The sequence below is a fragment of the Magnolia sinica genome, chromosome 1 (genome assembly GCF_029962835.1).
Source record: "Magnolia sinica isolate HGM2019 chromosome 1, MsV1, whole genome shotgun sequence".
Taxonomy (NCBI): domain Eukaryota; kingdom Viridiplantae; phylum Streptophyta; class Magnoliopsida; order Magnoliales; family Magnoliaceae; genus Magnolia; species Magnolia sinica.
Window position 1 is genome coordinate 41577557 of NC_080573.1, and position 23820 is coordinate 41601376.

The 23820-nt window shown below is 40.0% G+C and overlaps 1 protein-coding gene across 4 annotated transcripts in view; it reads left to right on the forward strand.

Annotated features, from left to right (window-relative positions):
• LOC131246801 (probable ubiquitin-like-specific protease 2A) overlaps nucleotides 1-23820 on the forward strand; it is a 64622-nt gene that overhangs the window by 17457 nt on the left and 23345 nt on the right. For all 4 annotated transcript variants that reach the window (XM_058247230.1, XM_058247216.1, XM_058247223.1 and 1 more), the window contains 5 exons: nucleotides 4485-4616; nucleotides 5199-5399; nucleotides 5493-5548; nucleotides 5635-5728; nucleotides 6942-7029. In XM_058247230.1, the coding sequence (XP_058103213.1) occupies nucleotides 4485-4616; nucleotides 5199-5399; nucleotides 5493-5548; nucleotides 5635-5728; nucleotides 6942-7029 (571 nt within the window). The remainder of the gene's footprint in view (nucleotides 1-4484; nucleotides 4617-5198; nucleotides 5400-5492; nucleotides 5549-5634; nucleotides 5729-6941; nucleotides 7030-23820) is intronic.

The following is a 23820-nucleotide window of genomic DNA, read 5'->3' on the forward strand; positions in this document are numbered from 1 at the left end:
TTCATCTAGGAGGGGGGAAAAATGGATGTTTAGTATTTTTTCTATAAAATACAGCAAGGTGGGTTCCACAAAAGTGGCCCACCCCTCAGAGAAACAAGCTGAAATTTGTGTTTTCCCTCCATACATGTGGGCTGGACAGTCCAACAAGGTGGATCGCCCACCCCTAAGGGCCTCCCCTTTTTGGGAACTATTTCATTGGCCATCTGAGGTGTGATCCATCACACCTTAAGGTGGGGTCCACACCAACAAATCCCCAAAGGAAATTTGGGGAAAAAGAATTTGGAAATGGGCCAAATCATTAACTCAAAACAATTACTCTAACTGGGCTGAAATCTGGACAGCAACATATGCTGTCCACATTTTGGCCAATGCATAAAAATCAAAGGGCCCATGGCCCTGATTCAACATGTGGGGTCCACCTTGATATGTCAACAAAATTTTAGGCCCATAAATTCACCCAAACCTCCATGAAAAGTATGATTTAGAGGTTACACAAACCATGCATGCATGGTTGGGCCTGGACGTCTAATCAAGTGGGCTTGGATGTCCACCCTACTTGAGGCCTGGGAAGTTGCTGACCTTCATTAGTGGGCCTCACCTCATCAGTAAACATGAAAGGAAATTACAGAGAAATGAAAAGGAGAAAGAGTGAGATTCGGCCATAGGTGGGTGGTCCTGCCACTAATGGACCATCCACACACCAATCCACACCATCACTATATCATATACTTATATGCAAGCCAAGATATATCAAAATAAGTTACTGGATGGTAGGGATCCCTTCCCTACATGCATGAAAAGGCCTAGATGGCCTGTGATGTACAAAAAATGGGAAGAAGAAGCCTCATGGTGGGTCCATGGAGAATGGCCCACCATGGTTAGAGTTATGTAAGATCTAGGCCGTTAGCCCTACCTAGGAGCCATGTAGGGCCTCCACCATGGATTGGTGGGCCCTACATGCATCCATGCATGAAGCAAAAGAGGAAGGAAGAAGGGAGGAAGAAGAAGAAGAAAAGGAATCAAGGAGAGCACCCACTTGTAGAGATGGCCACCAAAACTTCACCACTATGTTCTAGGCTTGAAGGAGAAGAGGTTTGAAGGTGGGAGATGGATTTCTAGTGGTTGGATTGAGGAGGGGAGAAGGAAGAAGGGGCTGAAAATGGAGAAAGGGGGGGGGGGGGGGAGGTGGACGTTTTCTCTCTTGTTAAGGGAAGAAGGGAGAATGAGAGAGAGAGAGAGAGAGAGAGAGAGAGAGAGAGAGAGAGTAATCATGACTCTTGCTAGAAAAGAGAGCAAGAGCATGATGAGATTTTCTAGGGGGTGCTACCCAATGCACATGATGTCTCTCTAGCTAGATAGCTAGGTAGGGTAGGTTAGTAGGATAAGGTAGGGTGTAGACTAAGCTAGGATGTAGGTTTCTAGGAATGAGAACCTAGGTGGGGCCCACCATGGGCAAACGTGTGGGCCCTATGCACATAGGTCTCACGCAATGATGAATGATTGATAATTATCGGGGCAATAACATGAGATGTACTTGTCGGATGTGAACATGAGACGCGGCGTTGGAACTGTGACGCCGAAGCGGTCGCAATGGCATAGGTTCCGAGTCGATCCGAGTCAGGTCAACGTGACCGGACTTAAGGATAACCGCAAACACTATCCAAGGGTCGCAGGTTGCCGGGATTCGACCGGTAGGACCGCGGGACCAAGAGAAATGAAATGCCTACTCACACACACACACGCACATGCGGGAACTCGGGATGGGTCTTACAGGGCCCCCCCTGAGTCAATATGCACCTCCAAGTTTTCCCAGGGATTTACTGCATTTTGGTTAGGAGGGTCAATGGTACTCTTTTGGACCCAAACTTACTTTGATGTATTCCCATTTGATCTAGATGGTTTTGAGGGAAGAGTAGTTTCTTTAATGGCCTCCTTTATGGAGTTCAACTTAGGGCAAACTTTCTCCGAATGGTTAAAAGTTTTACATTCCTTGCAAGCGAAGGGCTTCCACACATACTCAACCACATGAACAATAGTTTTACCCTTGCATTTTATATTCACCAAGTTAGGTAAGATGGAGTGAACCCCAATCTCGACACAAACCCGAGTGAAAGATCTCGTACTTGAGGCCGTGAGTTCGTCCATAAATAATGGGGTACTTATCGAGCTTGCCACTTTACTAAGGATTTGTGGCGTTCTATAAATGATGTTGAGGTTAGGCAATTCGATCATAGGGGGATGGAGTCAAGGTCATGTTTTTGGAGAGACTCTGGAAGACCACCTCCTTAGCATATGTGGATGGCCAGTCACAAACCAGGTTCCTTTTTCAAGGATTGCCTTACTCTCGTCATAACTTTAGAATTTGAACATGTAGAAGCCATTTTTGAGAGTTGTTATTTCAAGGTCGCTTTTTTTAAAAAAAAACTTTCCATGCATGTTCTAATGCATCTTTCACTATTGGGAAATAGGGCCTTTCCTGATGAAGTATCACGCGAGTGTGTTGTTCCATAGTTTATCTCCATCACTCACTTCGTCGTTCTGATTAGGAATGGTAAAGCAATCCTGAGGGTCAGGGGCAATAAAATTTAGGTTTAGAGAAGGGTTTTGGTCTGACCAAAACAGGTTGGCCCAACATCCGTTTGTCCTGCAGGATTGCTTATCATAACTATGATTTTGTGCCTGGGGGGAGGAGAATAGAGGTTGCTTGGGAAGGGGGGCATTGTCGCACTAGGAAGGGCCCAGAATTGGATTCACAAAATGGGCTCAGTTACCAGGCCTGCTATCCAGTTGGGGAGCAACAGGCCCACTAGCTAAGCTTTGGATGGTTGAGATTGTTTGGGAGCAACAAGCCACGTGGGCCCTAGTGGTCACAAGTGGGCCCACCAGAAGATCCACTTGCAGCAGGCCTGCGATGGACAAGCCTCAAACCAATCAACCAACCTTGGTCAGCGTCAGGAGAGAGCCATTGCAGGAGCCTTGTTTCCTGCAAAGGTTGAAAATTCGACCGTTGCAGGAACAATGTCTCCCAGGTCACCTGCGAAAGGAGGTGCAGTCATCAATTTTATTTGTGAGCATGATTCAGGCAGACTGACAACGCACTCTACAGGCAGTGAAGCCAGCAGCGGAACAGTAAGCAGTGGTGGGAAGACTCTGATCTCTAAGTGACAGCAGGAGAACTGCGGTGTCGTAGATGTCAATTGCTGGTCAGATTCAGGCTTGATTTTTGGTGACGGGAGGGTATGGAAGAATGCTGGCGTCATCCGGCCGTAGGAGATACTGTCCAGCAGAGGCAGCTGCAGGGTGGTTGCCATTGTTTTCGGCAATCTCATAATCTAAATCTCTTGCAGTAGCAGGTCCACCATTGTTTTTGGCAGTAGAAGGTTGGTTACCACCACTGTTACCTGTAGCAGCCATGGTTCTGCCATTGTTCTTGGCAGGAGGGTTAGGAGCAACAAGCTTTTCTCTTGCTACACCGCTAAGTTTAGTTGAAATTTCCAGAGGTAGAAGGTTAGTGCATTGCCGGATAATAGTGTCACCGATCATCCTGATCCGCATATCACGGTCTGAGCTTCTGAATAGCACCATGTCGAAGACAAAATCATTGGGTTCTGTGGGTGTGGATTGCTATTGTTCTTCCTGTTGGATGGTTTCTTTCACAGTATTAGGAATTGGCTTCAGGATGTAGGAAACATCAGCTTGGTTTCTCAGCCCATACCTGATTTTCTCATCGTCTCTGGTACAAAGCAGCCAACACAGCTGTGATCAGGGATTGCTACAGGCACACTAGCAGACGATCATTGATTTCGTGTTGATGCTTGTTGGCGGTTCGCCATTGCGACATCCAGAAGAAGGAATGGTTTTGGGGGAGAGAGAGAGAGAGAGAGAGAGAGAGAGAGAGAGAGAGTAGATTCAGTCAAAGTGATAGTAGTGGCTTTTTTCAGTATGTTGATACATCTTCTTGCTTCAGGCTTGGGAAATTGTTGATCCTTTTTGGTGGCTCTTTGGATCCTCTTTAGGCTTGGCAGTTTGTTATCCTCAAGGCGTTATATTGTTTTGGTCTTTTATGTCCTTGGTCATTGTGTTTTGTTGTCTTTGTTCCGATCCTTTCTGGTCTTTTCTTTTAATGAATTTTAATCATCCATAAAAAATATTTTATATTCTCTTACTTCTCCACAGAATCATTTTCCACTATGATGAAAATGCATATTTAATGGCACATTACTTTTCATTATATATATATATTTTTTAATGTTCAATAGTCTTTGGCATCTTTACCCATTCATGGATGAGAAAATATCTAGGTATTTAACCAGCTTTGTGAGCATCATGATTCAATGTTAGTTTCACTTTCACTAATTATTTCCCATTTTAAAGGCTGCTAATGACTTTATATTTCAAAGTTTGATAGAAACTTCTGGTTTGCCTTATATTCTTTTTGTATTCAATCTATTTTCTGATACACTTGACTAATTTTAAAATTTCAGTATTGATGAGCCTTTTAAAGATGTTATCTATCCAAAAGGAGATCTTGATGCTGTTTCAATTAGTAAGAGAGACGTTGAGCTATTGCAACCAAAGAAATTCATCAATGACACCATCATTGACTTTTATCTTAAGTAAGTTGAAATGCAGAAACTTCCATGGGTCTTCTAGTTGAGTACAAAAACACTTGTTTTCCACATCCACTATTCCTTTTTAAAGTTATTTCTTATTACTATGGAGCAAAAATCATTCTTTGCTAGGTGACAATGGTTTGCGTATGAAATTTCATTATTTGTATACATCGTGCTTGCTCATTCCATTTAATCACTATTCGGACAGTTTATTCTTCAGTTCTACCATTATCAGACAGATGAACTCACTTATATTTGTGTGTTTCTCTTTCAAGCTTGATATTTTACCCTTTTTGCCATGTTGCTTCATGCTTCGTGCAACTATAGGATGACTATATGCGAGTAATTTGGGCTTATTTTGATGGAAGGAGAAAAAGGATCGTAAATTACAGAAATTTTGATTGCATACCTCGTTTGATCTGGTCTTTATTTCGTTTCTTGAAGTTTTCTAATCATACCCAGTTTTCTGTGTATGCACACTGTTGCTTTTATTTACCTTTTTTTTAAAAAATAAAATAAAATTACATGAACGCTTCAATTCAAGTTTCCAGATATGTTGCTTATAATAATTTACTTGAATGACAGATACTTAAAGAATAAAATCCCAGTTGAGGACAAGCAAAGATTCCATTTTTTCAACTGTTTTTTCTTCTGCAAGCTAGCTGATATAGACAAGGATCCAGGAAGTGCAAGAGAAGGGAGTGCAGCTTTCCTAAATGTTCGTAAATGGACAGGGAAAGTAAATGTATTTGAAAAGGATTACATCTTCATACCTGTAAATTTCACGTAAGAATAATTTTGCTTGATGCATATTTAGTGCTTATGAATAAGTTAACTCTGACATTCCAAATTTGTGCATTGGTGTATATTGGACAACAGTAATCATTGGAGTTTGATAGTTATTTGTCATCCTGGAGAGGTAGCTAATTTTAAAGGTAAGCTTCTGGTATTTGCAGAATCTCTATTTCTCTCTCATGTATGAATGTCTCTCTTTCACTCATGCTATACTTTTGTCTTTCAGATGAAGAAATTGAAAAGGCACCTAAAGTACCATGCATATTGCACATGGATTCTTGGAAAGGAATTCACAAAGGTTTAGAGAATCTTATTCGAAGGTGAATGATTTCCTAATTTCTGTCCTAGTTTATGTAGGGTTCCTTATCCTTTTATTTAATGATGGCTTTTTCAATCCATTGTCTATATGGTTACTTGTAATCTTTTAACTTGTTCTAATAAAATTACTTCTATTGATCGCTATCTCTATCACTATCACAGCCTTATCCTAACTATGTTACTGTTGGCAATTAAAAAAAAAAAGTCTGATCTTAATGATAGATTCCCAAAAAGTTAGTGTAGAAACACACTAATTTCCACATAAAAAATGCAGTATATGTTTTCCTTGTATAAAGAAAGTTTTAGGAAGTAATTCATACAAAACTTTCCAGAATGTACTTTTTCTCCCCATGGTTTCTTATCCATGTCTTGATTCTAGCATAAATGCCTAGAAGGCCATTTCTAAAACAGTTTGTTAGTTGATGATTTCTTTATGCAATGGAGGTTCTCCTTGGTTAAAGCTTTTCTCATTTGTGAGTTTTCTCTCTTAGGCAGTTCAATGTTTCGTGCAAAAGTGATTCTTTTTCTGTCACATGATTCATTTGGTTGATGTCATTTTAGCTAATCCCTGAAAATTCAATTTCCATCTGGTCAGGAATTTTTATTCTGGATTGGAAATAGATCTTCATTTTGTTTGTCATTTTGTAGTTGTAGCAAGTGAAGTTGTAGAAAGTTTCTAGTTTCACATTGTTTACTTAATGATCACCAGCATTTCCATCCAATTTCGGGTTTTCAAGCTAGATTGGTCCCATTTTCAAATCAACTTTCACTTCTCTAGCAATTTTCAGGAGTCAACCTTTCTGATTTTGCTCTATGCTACGGTACCCACATATGGAAGGTCATGAGTACGGATTTTACACAAAGTTGAAGTGTTGGACACAATATTATATGAATATGTTAACCATTTTGAAGTATTCGTATCGTCAGTTATATGACATGGATCCTCTTTTTCATGATTTATGATCGCCATTTTTGTTATATAGATAAATCTTGTTTATAAATTCTATATTTTGTCATGTTTAAATTTTCTAACAACTATGGTTGACTTTCACTTCTTTATCTTGAGAGGATAGTTTTGTATAGGTCCTCTTTTACATGATTGATGATCGCCATTTTTGTTTGATAAATAAATCTTGTTTATTAGCTGTATCTTTTGTTGTGTTTGAAGGTTCTAAGAATTACAGTTAACTTTCACTTCTTATCTTTGGAGGATAGATATCTGTGGGAGGAGTGGAATCATCGGCCGGAGTCATTTAAAGATGTTTCTTTAAAATTCTCAAATTTGCGATTTGTCTCTCCAGAGGTTTGTCTCTCTTTTTTCTGTTAGTGTCTTGACTCCTTATAATTATATTTGTTGATCATGGAGAATTGCCGTATGAGTTGATTGTTAGTATTTTCTTTTCCTTTTTCTTTGCTCTTTTTGTAAGGAATGAAAGACAGTAGAAAATATATTACAAATTCAGGGATTGGCCAATATTGAGTGAAGTTCTTGTTTCTCCAATTTTGGCCTGGGAATGCCATTTGCTTCTTTCAAAACAATAGAGCACTTATTTCCAAATTTGTCCAACAAGATCTTCAATTCAGCTATACAAGGAGCTAGGCATCAAGGGCCCTGCCAAGACTCCCGTACCCACTGAAATATTACTTGATAATCTCCCTCCACAATAAGATTTCTGGAGAAAAAATGTTAGGACCTCTAAGAACGTGTATGTTTGCAGATATTGAATCCACTGCACCACAATGGCCTGAGCAGGCCAGTGCCAAACCCTTATCATTTCTCACCTCTCCAACCCAAGCTGGACCATGACTATCAAAGACAATCACCATGTTTTGCTTTAGTTGTCTGCAGCATCAGGTTTCATGCAACCTTTGTTTTTTCAGATCTACTTAGATGTGGAGTCTGAGATTTCACTCTGCTATGATACTAGAACACAACATTCCTCTGAATTGCAATCCAGTGGCAGCCCTTTCTGTCATCATGGTGGTAATTTGAAAAACAATCAGATTTATCAAGGCAGGTTGTGCAGTATCTAGAGTCTACCATCTTCCTTGGACATGCATGTGAATCTTGGCATTGAAATATTAATAATTCGTGATATCAAAATTGTGGTAATCTCATCCTTGCATTTTTAGACCCATTAGGCGATTGACAAGATTTCTCTTTATCTTGTTGAGAAGATCCATGAGGGTGACGGGGACGTCATGCACACGCCCCCCACCCTACTCACATATTCAAGGAGGAGGTGGGCCCCACTTTCGATCTGGATCGACGATAACATCTTTGGAGGGCCTCACAGTTAGGGGCTGTGCTATGGGGCTTTGGAGTGGACCCGATCATCACGTAGATTTTACCATCGGATCTCATGATCATGGCCCACTACTTTAGATGATCTAGGATTTTTAGTTTTGATTACTTTTATTATTAGAAACTTCATGAATGGTTTTGATTGCTTAGTATTTATTTGCTTTAAGTTTTACTATTAATGCATGCATATGGCGCAAGGGTAAAATTGTCTTTTGGGGTTTAGGGTTTTCTTATAAATAAAGGAGCCCCATGTAGGTATTGATATGAAGTTTATGAATAAAATTCCTGCGTTTTCTTCCTTTCTATCTTTTTGGGTTGAAGAATCAAATTGGGTGCAAAACCCTCCCTTCCTCGAAGGGCTAGCTACCGCGATGTGAAGCCACACCCGTTCCAAATCACCCCCACCTCTTTACACCCCACATCCATCATCTTCTACATTATTTCCATCTTCAGATTCACCTCCTCTCATACCCAAGTTCTCTTCTACAGCAGGGCACAAGCAGATTTCAGATTCTGGCCCATCTGAGGGGCTGAAAATTCGGCAGAGTACTACGCACAAACCGTGCATCGGATCGACACGAAATTTGGCATGGAGGCAATCCTACCCTAGCTGAACCTAGCCTAGAAGTCAGTTTTTGACTTTGTGGGTCCCACACATGCGGACGGTTGGACATGCACGTGCGCCCAAGGCCATCTGCTGTCCAATGCATGTGATTCATCTCAGGTTCTGTTTTCCTCTATTGTCCTTCTCTTTGGATTTAAATCAAACCCCTTAATCCAGATCCCTAACCCTAAGAGTCCTAAATCCTAATTATTCCCAATTTTCAAACCCTAGATTTTCCCTCAAATTGAAACTTGGTGAATCTCTTGAATTGGGGAACAATCCTTTGCAAGAATGGATGACTCTAGCAATCCTTTGAGTTTGTTTCGTTTATAATTTTAGTTTGATCCAGCCCCAAAATTGTGTAGGCTTAGACCCTCATAGATTCCCCTTTTTGAATATTTGATCGTATGTAGGATGTGGAATTTTGTGATTGTTTAAAATTGGTATAATCTAAAGCTTGAGCTCTTGCATGTCATATTTAATTTCATGTCCTGCATCAAATTTGGTATCAAAGCCAAGGTTGTCTTAGGGGAATACAATGCATGATTAGGGTTCATTTTTTTTTTTTCCATGCACCACACATGTTCATTTAGGGCTATTTTGAGATCCATAATTTATGATATAGGCTGCTGAAATTTCTGTTATCAGAAAGTTAGCAATTCACTTTGCAGAATTTTCTATTGTCCATTTATTTTGACAGCCATATTGCTGGATTTTTGTAGAGTTTTGTATTTTCATTCATATAGCGTCCTATAGGTTCATTTAATGTCACTAGGGTGCATATAGTGGAGTCTAGGAACATATAGTTGCATCTTAGGACCCCTTGAGTTGTGTAGTGCATGCCCACACGTACTAGACGTGGCTTTGGTCTGCACCCCATTATGAACACCGAGCAACTTATCGAGTCTCTCAGGAGAATAACCCAAAAGTTTGACGCCATGGATGCAAGCATCAAAGTATCTTCACAACAGGTTAATAATTGTTTGGATCAATTAGATGCACACATCCATCAAATTTTGGTTAATCTAAAGAGTGCACCAGATACTAGTGTAGAGTTACCCACTAAGTCCATTCCGGTAGTGGATGAGTTTCATGATGTCTTTCCTGATGATCTACCGGATGAACTTCTCCCTATGAGGGATATATAACACGCCATTGATTTAGTCCCTGGGGCGACTCTACTAAACCTCCCTCGTTACAGTATGAACCCAAAGGAGCATGCAGAGTTGAAGAGGCAGGTTGACAAGCTTCTAGAAAAGGGTTTCATTCGAGAGAGCATGAGCCCGTATGCCGTGCCCGCCTTTCTTACACCTATGAAGGATGACACATGGAGGATGTGTGTTGATAGTATGGCCATCAACAAAATTACAATCAAGTATCGGTTTCCTATTCCGCGTCTTGATGACATGTTGGACATGATGGACAATGCTATTATCTTCTCAAAAATTGACTTCAAAAGTGGTTATCACCAAATCCATATACGCCTTGGCGACGAGTGGAAGAGGGCCTTCAAGACGAAGGATGGGCTATATGAGTGGCTAGTTATGCCTTTCGGGCTAACTAATGCCCCGAGTACCTTTATGCATGTGATGACCTAAGTGCCAAGGCCCTTCATGGGGAAGTTCCTGGTTGTCTACTTTGATGATATCTTGATTTATAACATGACCAAGGAACAACACCTCAACCATTTGAGGCAGGTTTATAGGATCTTTAGAGCTGAAAAATTGTACGCCGACCTAAAGAAGTATGCATTTATGTCTAGCAGTGTTATCTTCTTAGGTTTTGTTGTGTCATCTGAAGGAGTGTCGGCGGATCTCGAGAAAGTTAAGGCCATCATCAATTGGCCTGAACCGCGCAGTATTCACGAGGCACGCAACTTTCACGGCTTGGCCACCTTTTATAGACGGTTCATTTGAGGCTTTAGTCCCATTATGGCTCCCATCACGGATTGCATAAAAAAAGGAGAGTTTCAATGGAAGAAGGCAGCCTCAAAGGTCTTCAAGGAGATAAAGGTCAAGATGACTGAAGCTCCAGTCACAACTTCTGGATTTTTCAAAAGTTTTTGAAGTTACATGTGACGCGTCAAGAGTCGGCATAGGAGTACTTAGTCAGGAAAGACACCCTGTCGCTTTTTTTCAGTGAGAAACTGAATGAGGCGAAATAAAAATACTCCACCTATGACAAAGAATTTTATGCGGTAGTGCAACCGTTGTGCCACTGGCGTCATTATCTATTGCCGTAAGAATTCGTCTTGTTCTCAGATCACGAGGCCTTGAGATATCCGAATTCTCAGAAGAAATTAAACCCTAGGCACGCCAAGTGGGTTCAGTTCCTTTAAGAGTACACTTTTGTGCTTAAGCACAAGGTCAGTGTAGAGAATAAGCCTGCTGACGCGTTGAGTCATCGAGTCATGTTACTCAATTCCATGAGTGTCGAAGTCACGAGGCTCGAGTGTGTTAGAGAAGATTATTCTGAGTGTCCCGATTTTGGAGTTGTGTGCGTATCGTTGTTAGAGTGTCCGTCAGGAGCTAGCAGTGAATATTTGATATTGGACGGATATTTGTTTAGGAGTGACCGTTTGTGCATACCTCGCACCTCCCTCCGCGATTTTCTTGTCTGGGAGTTACATTCAGGAGGGGTCGTAGGTCATTTTGGTCGAGATAAGACCATTGCCCTAGTGGGGGATAGATTCTATTGGCCATGCCTCAAGCGAGACGTGGCCAAAATTATAGGACAGTGTCGTACTTGTCAACTGCAAAGCGGAAAAAGCAGAATACGGGGCTATACACACCTTTGCCAGTTCCATTCGCCCATTGGCAGGACATCAGTATGGACTTCGTGCTTGGGCTTCCCAAGACCATTCGAAAACACGATTCCATATTTGTTGTCATGGAATGTTTTTCTAAAATGGCCCACTTTATCCCTTGTTTGAAGACTTCTGACGCATCTCATGTTTCCAAATTATTCTTCAGTGAGGTTGTCAAACTTCATGGGTTACCCAAAACCATAGTGTCTGACCGTGATGTGCGGTTCATGAGTTATTTTTGGAAGACACTATGACATATGATGAGTACTAGGCTCCGATTTTCTTTTGCCAACTACCCTCAGACTGATGGTCAAGCTGAGGTGATCAACAAGAGCCTAGGAAATTTACTTAGGTGTTCAGTGGGAGAGCACACCAGGACGCGGGACACTGCATTACCTATCGCCGAGTTTGCATTTAATAGTTCTGTCAATAGATCCATAGGTTTAAGTCCTTTTGATCTTGTCCCAATGTCTCTATCTCATAGGCCATCGGAGTTTGCAGTCTTTTGCACATCATATTCATTCATTGCATCAAGAAATCAGGCGAAAGATCAATACTAGTAATGAACAATACAAATTTTCTGTGGACCAACATAAACGATTCAAGGAATTTAATGTAGGAGACTCTGTGATGGTCCACATCAGGCCAGAGTAGTATCCTCAATGAGCCGTTCGGAAATTACACGCGCGTAGCGTTGGACCATTCAAAATTATAAAACGAAATGATCCCAATGTGTATATGGTAGATCTTCCACCTTTCATTGGAATTTGTTCCACATTCAATGTGGAGGATCTAGTTGCATTTCAGGGGACCACTGATACATTGTCCTGTCTTTCACGTAACCATCTTGATTTCCCAGACCTTTCTCTTAACCCATGACCCCTTCTCGACCCATCTTCCCAGCCTCTACCTCTAATACGTACCCTTCCTGCACCCAGAGAGGAGATAGAGGATATTGTAGACCATTAGATAGCATCGACGATGGATAGCGGCTTTTGAAAGTTCCTTATTAAGTGGAAGTTACGCCCAGCTTCCGACAATACGTGGCTCACTAAGGAGGAGCTTCAGAGACTTGATCCAGACATCTTAGAGCGGTTCAGGAGCTTTGTGTCGCCGGTGGCGAAACCTTTGCACGCCCCCCACCCTACGCACATTCAAGGAGGAGGCGGGCTCCACTTTCGATTTAGATCGACGACGACATCTTTGGAAGGCCTCACAGTTAGGGGTTGCGCTACGGGGCTTTGGAGTGGACACGATCATCACATAGATTCTACCATCGGATCTCATGATCATGGTCCACTACTTTAGATGATCTAGGATTTTTAGTTTTGATTACTTTTGTTATTAGAAACTTCATGAATGGTTTTGATTACTTAGTATTTATTTGCTTTAAGTTTTGGTATTAATGCGCGCACATGGCGAAAGGGTAAAATTGTCTTTTGGGGTTTAGGGTTTTCTTATAAATAAAGGAGCCCCATGTAGGTATTGATATGAAGTTTATGAATAAAATTCCAGCGTTTTCTTCCTCTCTCTCTTTAGGTTAAAGAATCAAATTGGGTGCGAAACCCTTCCTTCCTCGAAGGGCTAACTATCATGGTGTGAAGCCACACCCGTTTCAAATCACCCTCACCTCTTTACACCCCACATCCATCATCTTCTACATCCTTTCCATCCTCACATTCACCCTCTCTCGTACCCAAGTTCTCTTCTACAGCAAGGCACAAGTAGATTTCAGATTCTGGCCCATTTGAGGGGCTGAAACTTCGACGGAGTACTACACACAAACCGTGCATCGGATCGATATGAAATTTGGCATGAAGGCAGTCCTACCCTAGCTAATTCTAGCCTAGAAGTCAGTTTCTGACTTTGTGGGCCCCACACATGTGCGGATAGTTGGACACGCACGCGCTGTAACACCCTGGTTCTCAAAACCCGAGAATAGTCGCTCCTCATTGAGAACCCGAGTATTACGTTATGAAGTGGACTAACGTAGATCTAAATAGTGGCAAATTTCATAACATAGAGTAAGGCAACATTGCAAAAATTAAGGATATCAAGAGTAACAATAAGGAAGTTTAATACATGTAAATGTCAGCAAAATGAAATCCCACAATAGGGGAATTATTTTTCAACTCAAATATAACACATAGTCTGAAATATGAAAGCAAGTAAATTCTAAAGTATCAATTGAGCTCCAACGACTCAACAACATTCACATAGAACTCTTCCTCGCCAAACTCCACCTCAGTCATCCTTGGAAACCCATCGTAGAGGTCTCCACCTGTCCTCATTCTTGCATCTATTTGGTGCAACCGCATGATTGGGTGAGTGAAAACTCAGTGGGAATTTCCCGCAAGGATTCATGCATACCATGTTATTCCAAAACAATTTAAATCAACATATTTAAATTACAAGGAGACTAATGATGAAATTATAAATGAATGTATGGGTGCATGAATGTATGCTAAAGTCACAGATCTGGGGATGCACATCCAGCTGTCAAAATAAAGGGTCACCCAAAGCAAACTAGTCACCCGGAAAAATACTCATAGGTACGCCCAAGGAGAACTAGCCTCCCGGAAAAGACCATGCAAACCGCCCGCGGTAGATTATCTACCTGGAAAAAGCCATGAAAGTGAGTGTGCCCAAGGATATCTCCTGGAAAAATACACGGGGTACGCCCGAGGAGTGTCTAATCCTGGAAAAGTCTCATATGTCATGCGTGAATGTCATGTACCATGATGCTCATGCACATTCCATAGGATTAACAAGATTACTCTCAAAAGCATGATCAAGACTAGTAGTTCTTTAATAGGATATCCAGCATTCAAGTATGAACTTAGTATAAATTCATTTACTTTTCCAAGGTCCAAAGGAGGGCCCAAATATGACATTTCAAACACATTTGGATAGTAACATGATTACTACACATCTTAAGAAGAGATATTCGTTTATATCAAAATATAACAATTATAACCCATAAAATGAGAAATGGAGCAAGCTTATTATTGTAGTGGAAGCAAGGACTCTTACATTTAATGCAACTAGAAGATGTATATATGTAATTTCAAATGTGGCATGATAATGTGCAACAAGTAGGAATATGCGTACACAAGCAATTCCCAATATGACATGGTCATCTTAAAGCAATTCTCATGAGATATGTTGAGGTAACATAAATTGAGGCAGTCCCACATGTTTATTCATGTCAATTCAAAGTTAAAGGAACACAACTACTATTTGCACAATTATAATATCTTTTTACAATTATTTTAGAATTCCATGAAATCATGAAGCCATGTGGGATATCCCTCACTTTGAATGAAGGTTCCTCTCGATTTGAGACGCTGTTATGGGATGGATGAAATGATCCACTTGAGGCTTGTTGAAGGCAGGAGTGACCTTCAAGGTAGATGCTAGTTCCTAAATAGGTGCTTACAAGGTGACAATGAGTCGCGACTGAGTTGACTCAGTCGGGCGCCTCAACTCACAACTAGTTGAGTCTCCAGGCTAGGAATTCATTTGCCATAGCAATAAGCTACCAGTCTCAGGATCAGTGGTGATATTTCAGATCCCTAGCAAACATCCAGTTAGAACTAGGTTAGATTCAACTCATAAGAGACTGAGTGAGTCGACTCAGTTTGGAAAACTGCCGAGTTAGGCCCTAAATGGGCTGATCTGGGACGCCCGTTGTTGGGCTACAGGCTGACAGGGGGTGAGTTATATTTCTCACATGCTGAAAACATCCAGCAATCTGGACCCATCCAGATTCTATCTTGACCCGGTCGAGCTGAGTCGAGTTCGCGATGACTCGAACACGGCAGCAATCTATCACGGGCTAGCTTGCTGCGGCAGCAACAACCGCACAACCCTCTCTCCCTCTCTACCCCTTCCATCTTACTGTGTCTCTGACCGCCAGATAGGGCCGACGGCCAGACCCAGACTGAGCTCAGTTGGTGCAACAATGGCGGGCGACGCTCCATCCACTCACCTCTCTCGATTTCCTACCGGAATGGAGTAACTACTGTTCGGTATAGTATTGGCTTGACGAATGAAAATTAGATTCATACCATGTAGGCCTCCTTCTGGATGGCTGGATTTCAGATTAAAGCTCCCACCAGAACATGTGTTGGTGCAAAAACGACAAAGAAGAAGACTGTCTTCAATGGCGGCTCTTGACTTAGTGAGGATTTCTTCAAAACGGAGTTTCTGGGTGGTTTGAATCATCGCACTGAAGCTTGTGGATGCCAGGACTCGGAGTTCCAGACAAGTTTTCCTGGTGGGTTCGAACTTGCGAGTCTTGGGTAGTTTTCGGAAAAACAGGGAAGAACCGATTTCAGCTGTGGATTTCTCTCTCAGACGCTAGGGTTCTAGGATATTTGGGATATTATATCCCGATTTAAAGGGCCGGGATTGATCAAGGGTGGCTTCTAGAAACCCACGGGCGGCTAAGATTCTTTTTAGGGCAGCCGGTTTTGACAAAAAGCGCCTCTAGCTGCGCAACTTCTGTTAGAAAACCCTAAGCTCATGAAGGGTTGAGATGATTTGCATCCAACGGTCTAAAAGGAAGGAGAATATCGCTCTTGCATTGCCAACAAGGAAGCGAAGTTTCCATTTTTGTAATGACACCCGTGCGCAACCCTTGCTCGTGCTCACGTTCGTCTGTGCTCATGCGTGTCCTAGAGTGTAAAAATAGGTGGGGTTTGGTCTAAAATCCATCCTGTACAAGATGGACGGCTTGGATAATGGAAGTGGGTCATGGATGGTGGTCCACTGATCAAACAGCAGACGACTGCCCGTTGCTGTTGTAAAATACGGGAGAAAGAGAGAAACCTCTCTTTTTGGTCTTGCTCGGGTCAAAGCCAGATTAAAGGGGTTGTGTATATGGGTGCACCGCAGGTAAGTATGGGCTGTGCACATGCACCAAGCAAGGTGGGGTCCACCATGATAACTTGATAAATTTGGACCGTCCATCAGGTTTTATGGATCCGACTAGGACATCTGACCGGAGCTGAGGCCGACCCAAAGCTCAAGTGGGCCATTTTGTTCTATTTTCGTGATTAAACTAATGATTTCTATCGATCTGATGGTTAGATTATTCTATGGTTGAACGTCAATGATCAAAATGGTCCCAAGGGACCACCTATCTAAAATTTAATGGATAGAACATATATTAGATGGCCTAATGTGTATTCGTAATATTTAATATCATTTTTATGTTGTTTTTAATATCCTCATTATTATTAAAATTGTTAATATATTTTTAATCACTAATTACTTATATCTAACCTGTAGGTTCTCTCCTTCGGGGATGTCTTATAGGTTTTTCAAAACTAAATTACTTATTTATATTTAAATGTTTATATAATTATTATTTTTATTATAAATTTTCTCTAGATTATTTTCGTGGGTCACACTCCGATCAATGCCATTTATTCATTCATTTGGCCCTTATCGGGCTTTAATTAGAAGGATTGGATCATATTATTTTTGTGAGTGGACCATGATACAGATTTATTAAAATTAACGGTTGGATAGAAACTGATCTATGAGTGGAGATTACTCCCGATGGCCACATTTAGGTTAGATTAGAGGTAAATGTTAACATAAGCTAGGTTGGTACTTATACTATGTTTGGTTATACGGTAACACCCGAGTACTCAAAAGCACAGGGCGTTACACGTGCGCCCAGGGCCATTTGCGTCCAGCGCATGTGATTCATCTCAGGTTCTGTTTTCCTCTATTTTCCTTCTCTTTAGACTTAAATCAAACCCCTTAATCCGGATCCCTAACCCTAAGAGTCCCAAATCCTAATTATTCTCAATTTTCAAACCCTAGATTTTCTCTCAAATTGAAACCTGGTGAATCTCTTGAATTGGGGAACAATCCTTTGCAAGAATGAATGACTCTAACAATCCTTCGGGTTTGTTTGGTTTATAATTTTAATTTGATCTAGCCCTAAAATTGTGTAGTCTTGGACCCCCATAGATTCCCCTTTTTGAATATTTGATCGTATGTAGGATGTGGGATTTTGTGATTGTTTAAAATTAGTATAATCTAAAGCTTGAGCTCTTGCATGTCATACTTAATTTCATGTCCTGCATCAGAGGGCCAATATCATATTTATTTCTATAGAAACCCATGGGTAGGGTTGACAAAGCGCAAATAATCTATAAATGCATTTTAAAATGTTGGCATATAAACCAATATAGAAGTAGATTCAGTTTTATGGTGAGATTACTCCTTGAGGGTTATCAAAGTCCATCACAGAGCAAGATGATTAAATATTGGGACAACTTGGTTTTGGAACATCAACATTGGGAAATTTTGGATTTCCGTCTTTAATGAATTGAGAAAAAGTTGGCTACTTCATCATCATCATCTAAACCTTCTCCCAGCTAACTGGGGTCGGCTAAATGAATCCTGTTCCTTCCAATTGTTGATTGTAATGAACCTATCTAATAGACTATTAGATAGTGCATCTTTGTAATCATCCTATGCAATAGTCTTTGACATAGAGCTGGCGGGAGTTTTGCACTGTCACTATTGGTCTAAGCCTTTATAAAGGAGGGTTCCGTCAGGTTTGCAGCCGACATCGTACTTTTGCCATATCTTTCATCATGAATCCAAATAAATTGGATACTTACAAAAGAAAATAACCTATTCTTGGGGGGTAGAATAGCTTTAATCAAGGAAACTCTATTGAATCTTTTGGTCTACTACCTCTTTCGTCCAAATGCCAATGGCCATGGCTGGAAAAATTGAATGATTGTGAAAGAAACCTCCATCTGGAAGGAGGGGTAAGCCATAAATTTTAGCTTCACAATTGGACTGATGTTCAGTTATAAAAAAAAGGAAGGTGACATTGGCATTGGGAGAGTATTGGAAAGAATTAGGCCTTGCTTGGCAAATGGTGAACATATAAAAGATCCATGACAAAATGTTATATCAAGAAAATATGGAGGGTCTCAATTAGCTTCTCGAAGATTGGGCATTGATGTCTTGAGGAGTGTTTTAAATAGCTTTGCTATGTAGCATGTAGCTTACGCTACATAGCAAAGCTTAGCTTTAGTGCCACATAGCTCATGAAAAAAATCTGAAGTCATATGTTGCCCACGTTACACTCTACATATCCTATGTATGTAGCTTATACTATGTTAACGGTAGTGGCTTTGGGCGTATGGCCCACTTAGTCTTGGGCTGTGTTGGGAACATAGTTTTTGTGTAAGGGGTATTTTTGGTATTTTCACTTTTATTTACTTAAGGGCACTTTTATAATTTCATTCATTTATAAAATAATATAAGAGGAAAGTGGGAACGGGAGCCCTAGATCTTAATTCCCTTTTCTCAAGTTTGTTCTCCTTTTTCTCCTCTTCATCCTTTCTTCTACTTCTCTCTCTTCTATGCTGACTTACACGGTATCAAAGATATGTTAGAAGTGGTTTGGACGCCATAATTCCTCCTGATCTTAACCCAAATTGCTGGATGTTTTTACTTGAGGGCCTTTCAGCACATTGGGGGCTGATCGGACAGCAAAGGGGAATGCATTTCGTCGTTCATTTGTGTGAAAACATATTGTTTTCTATGTTATTCCTCGAGGAGAAGGAAACGCCCACGAAAATGAGCGTACACACCTTGTAAAATTATGAAGGCTTTCTGATTTCTCATAAGGGAGATAATGAGCCAATGATCTTCGTGTTATTTTATTGTGGAAGTATAGGTGTGTGTGGATCTCCTCTCGGGTCAACGTTTCTCTTCTGGCTTTGAAGTAAGTTGATTGTGAAATATCTATGGAGCCTAAAAATGTAGTCGTTGGTTCCTTATCTCTTGGAAATATCCCTTCCCTCCTTCAACGCATCAATTACTCTATGAAGTTGAATCGAAAGAATTGCCTTCTGTGGGCCAAATCTATTGAGGTTTTTCTCTTAGCCCACAAAAAGGATTAACTCCTCACTGATCCTAACCCGGTAAAATCTGATCGAAAATATAGGCAATGGATGCGTGAGGATGTCTAGATTCACTCATGGTTATGGAATAGTATGGATTCTGAGGTGAGTTCTAATTTGGTTTTCTTAAGCACAACAAAGGACATTTGGAATACGGTAAGGAATATATATTCCTCAGAACAAAATGTTTCTCGCCTGTATCAGTTGTATGAGGAAATCTTTTCATTTCAAAAGGGGACAAGCCCCTTGTTGAATATTTCGCAAAGCTGGCTGTAATGTGGGAATAATTGGCCATATATCATCCAATTACCTCAGATGTCACCCTTATGAAGAAGCGGTGGGAAGATATGAAGGTAGTAAAACTTTTGTCTGGATTGCCTAAGGAATATCAATCAACAAAGGATTAGATTTTGGGAGGAGTTTCCATTCCTTTAGTGGTAGAGGTATACGCAAGACTTCAAAGAGTCTCCCTAGCAAATGAATTTGACAAATTTCAGGTTAATGCATATGGTAAAACGGCATTGGCCTCTTCATCTGGTTATTCTAGCTTTCGTGGAAGCTGTGGTGGTCGCATTGGGCGTGATCCTCCCTATGTTGGCAGAGGTGGTAGATTCCCAAGAGGAGGTAGAGGTGGTTGTGGTGGTAAAGGAGAGCATACGTGTTCTCATTGTGGCCTACCAAATCATACGATGGACTTCTGTTGGGATCTTCATGGAAAACCCTCAAGGACTAAGTTCTTATAGTTGAGGACGCTTCTTCAGATGGTAGATCCACTGCTCTTACTTCGTCTAATGCTGGTGGTGATCATATCAGTGTTTCACTATCACGAGAGGAATATGCACGTTTTCTTTCTTCTTCTAGTGGCTCTACATCCAATAATGCTGCATCCACCTCTACAATCACATTCGCTCAATCAGGCAAAGTATGCCTTTTATCATCTTCCTCCTCTTCTTAGATCATTGACTCTGGGGCGTTCGGCCACATCTTTGGAAATCGCAGTCTCTTTTCTTCCTTTAAATGTGCTTCATCAAATATGACAGTTACTTTGGTTGATGGTATGTCGTCTAATGTCATTGGTGTTAGTACTGGTTAGCCTAATGCATCGGTACCCGCATCGTCTGTTTTGTATGCACCCAATTTTCCTTTTAGTCTTTTATCTGTAACTAAGTTAAGAAGGTCTTTGAATTGGTATGTGTCCTTTCCTTCTTATTGTGTGTTTTGGGACCTTAAGACGAGCATGACAATTGGTGGAGGTCATGAGAGCAATGGTCTGTACTACTTGGAACTAGTAGGTGCGGCAATACTTCTTGCAAATTCGACAATTCAATGGCATTGTCACTTGAGACATTCTTCTCTTCAAAATCTACAGACTCTCTTTCCATCTCTTCATAAAGTGTCCAAGTTGGAGTGCGAAGCACGTGGGCTGAGTAAACATCATAGAGTCCACTTCCCTTCTAGAATTGACTCAAAATGTGATGTTCCTTTTAAATTAGTCCATAATGATGTGTGTGGACCAGCTCGAGTTCCTAGTTTATTAGGTTTTAGGTATTTTATTTTTTTTTTAAAAATCTTTATTGATGATTATTCTAGAATGACACAGCTATATCTACTAAAGAATAGGTTTGAAGTCTTTTATGTATTTTGAATTTTTATAATGAAATAAAGAATCAATTTGGTGTGAAATTGTGCATATTAAAGTCAGATAATTTCTCAGAATTTTCAAACATACTTGCAAAGTCAGGGCATCATTCATTAGACTTATTGTGCTTACACACTGCAACAAAATGGAATGGCTGAGCACAAGAATAGACATATGATGGAAGATACTCGAGCTTTATTTTAGAAATGAATGTTCCGTAGTTTTATTGGGGTGATGCGGTTCTTATTGCATGCCATTTGATCAATATGATGCTTTCATCAGTTTTAGGTGGTAAAACTCTGTTCTCCTTGTTATTTCCTAATCAACCAGTTTTTTTGTTCCTCCCAAAGTGTTTGGTTGCACCTGCTTTTTTATATATTTAGGTCAGATCAAGATAAACTTTTGTCTTGTTCTGCTAAGTGTATTTTTTAGGATATTATCGTACTAAAAAAGGTAATCGATGTTATTCTCCTAAACTTAAGAAACATTTTGTGACAGTTGATGTCGCCTTCTTTGAAAATGTTCCATTTTATGTTAAAGATGAGCGTCCTGTTGAGGTCATGTTCGTGGAAAATCCCTTGCCAAATGTATTTCCTTCAAATTTTGATGTTAAGATGCCACTGCCAACTCAGAAGGATTTTACGCAGACTTACTATAGGAAAAGGAGAAAAGATCAGGCATTGCAAACTATTCCTCTTTAGTCCATATAATCAACTACTGCGCCTATTGAGATTCTTGGTTTGTTTGAGTCTCGTGAGGTTACTAATGATCTTCCCGTCGCTGTCTGAAAAGGTATTCTTTTGTTACTCATCCCATCTCCAATTTTGTTACCTTTTCTCATTTGTCTACAAATTATCGTAAGTTTGCCTTACCTTGTTTGTTGTATCTATTCCCAAGTCAATCCATGAGGCATTATTGGATGAAAATTGGAAAAGAGCTATGGATGAAGAGATTGAAGCCATGTATTCCAATGATACTTGGATGCTGATTGATCTTTTATTAGGTAAGACTCCAGTAAAGTGTAGATGGGTATACACAGTCAGTGTTCGAAATATCAATATCGCGTTACGTATCGCATCCTTGGCATACAAATATCTATCGGTTATCACATGAGATTGTATTGGGTACTTCATCGCACTTTTTGGGAAACATGGGGAAACATTAGGAAAATGATTGAATTTTTCAATGAAACTTTAAGGATTATTAAAAAAGACTTTAATACACACTTTTAATTCGTAACATCTCAAAAAAGAAGTGCACCTAATAGGTTTCCTTTGTATAGTGCCCTAAGCTATGAGTTGTCTGACTGAACTAATGCAACTATATTCAAATTGAATGCATAACATTTAGAGTGTATGTGATGATCATTTCATTAAACACTCCTAAATACTTCGAAATTAGTCTCAATTAACAACTGGTTAAAGGGAAATTTTGAAAAAAAGTTAATATTTTAATAATTTTTAATAAAAAATGATTTTTATTTTCCAAAAAATTGACATGGACTCAACAAATCAGTAGATGAACCCTCATACTTGCTTGATTTCATGTTTGGAGTGCAACATTGTAAGCAATTTGGGAGAAATTGGGGAAAATTTTGATATTTCCCCAATATTCCCCAAATCGGACCACCTACACTCAAATTTTAAAATTAAAATGTATATGATGATCATTTAATCAAATACTCCTAAATACTTCGAAATTAGTCTCAATTGACAACTGGTTGAAGGAAAATTTCAAAAAGAAAAAAATTAAAATTAAAATGGAGAAAATGAAGAACTAATGGATATTGAAATCAAAGCTCCTACTCCATAATTTTTCATGCAAAACATGAAGAGCCAATGGATATCGAAATCAAAGCTCCAACTCCATGATTTTTCATGCAAAACATGAAGAACCAATGGATTTATTACAAATTTACACTGATTTAACATGATTTCAACGAAAAAAAGGGGATCAAAAATTGAAAATGCTCATCGGATTAAACATATGGAATATATTGGCATTACCTGTGCATTTCGTATCGCACAGGTGGGATACAAGATTTATCGTGGGATATATTGGCCAAAATTGTCGATATTTAAAACATTACAAGTTTTTGCCGAATGGATTAATTGATTGTTACAGAGCCAGATTGGTCGCTACGGGGTATACACATTTATGGAGTAGATTATCTTGATACGTTTTCACTAGTGGTTAAACTTAATTCGGTTTCTTCTATCAATAGCAACAAATCATTATTGGTCACCTTTTCAATTAGATGTGAAGAACGCATTCCTACCTGGAGATTTACATGAGGAAGTTTACATAAAGCAATCTCTTGGGTGTGTTGCTCAGGGGGAGTCATCTAAAGTATGTAGGTTAAACAAATTTATATATGGATCGAAACAATCACCACGGGCCTGATTTGTGAAGTTCAATAGTGTGGTTGTGTCGTTTCTATTAAAAAGAAGTAAGGCGGATCATTCAGTTTTCTTAAGACATTCCACCTTCGGCCACATAATATTTGTTGTGTATATGGATAATATAATAGTGTCTGATGATTACTTGAAGGGCATTGAGAAGTTGAAGTCATATCTTCAAACTCGGTTTCAGTTCAAAGATCTTGGTCTTCTTTGATATTTTTTTAGCATTGAAGTAGCAATACTGAGAGTTGGCATGAATCTATGTTAAAGAAAATATGTTTGCGACTTGTTGGAAGAGAGGTATGTTGTGTGCCTGGCCAGTTGATACACCAATGGACTCTTATTTCTAGATTGAACTTGAAGAAGGAAGTGTTAGAAGACCCTGGTATGTA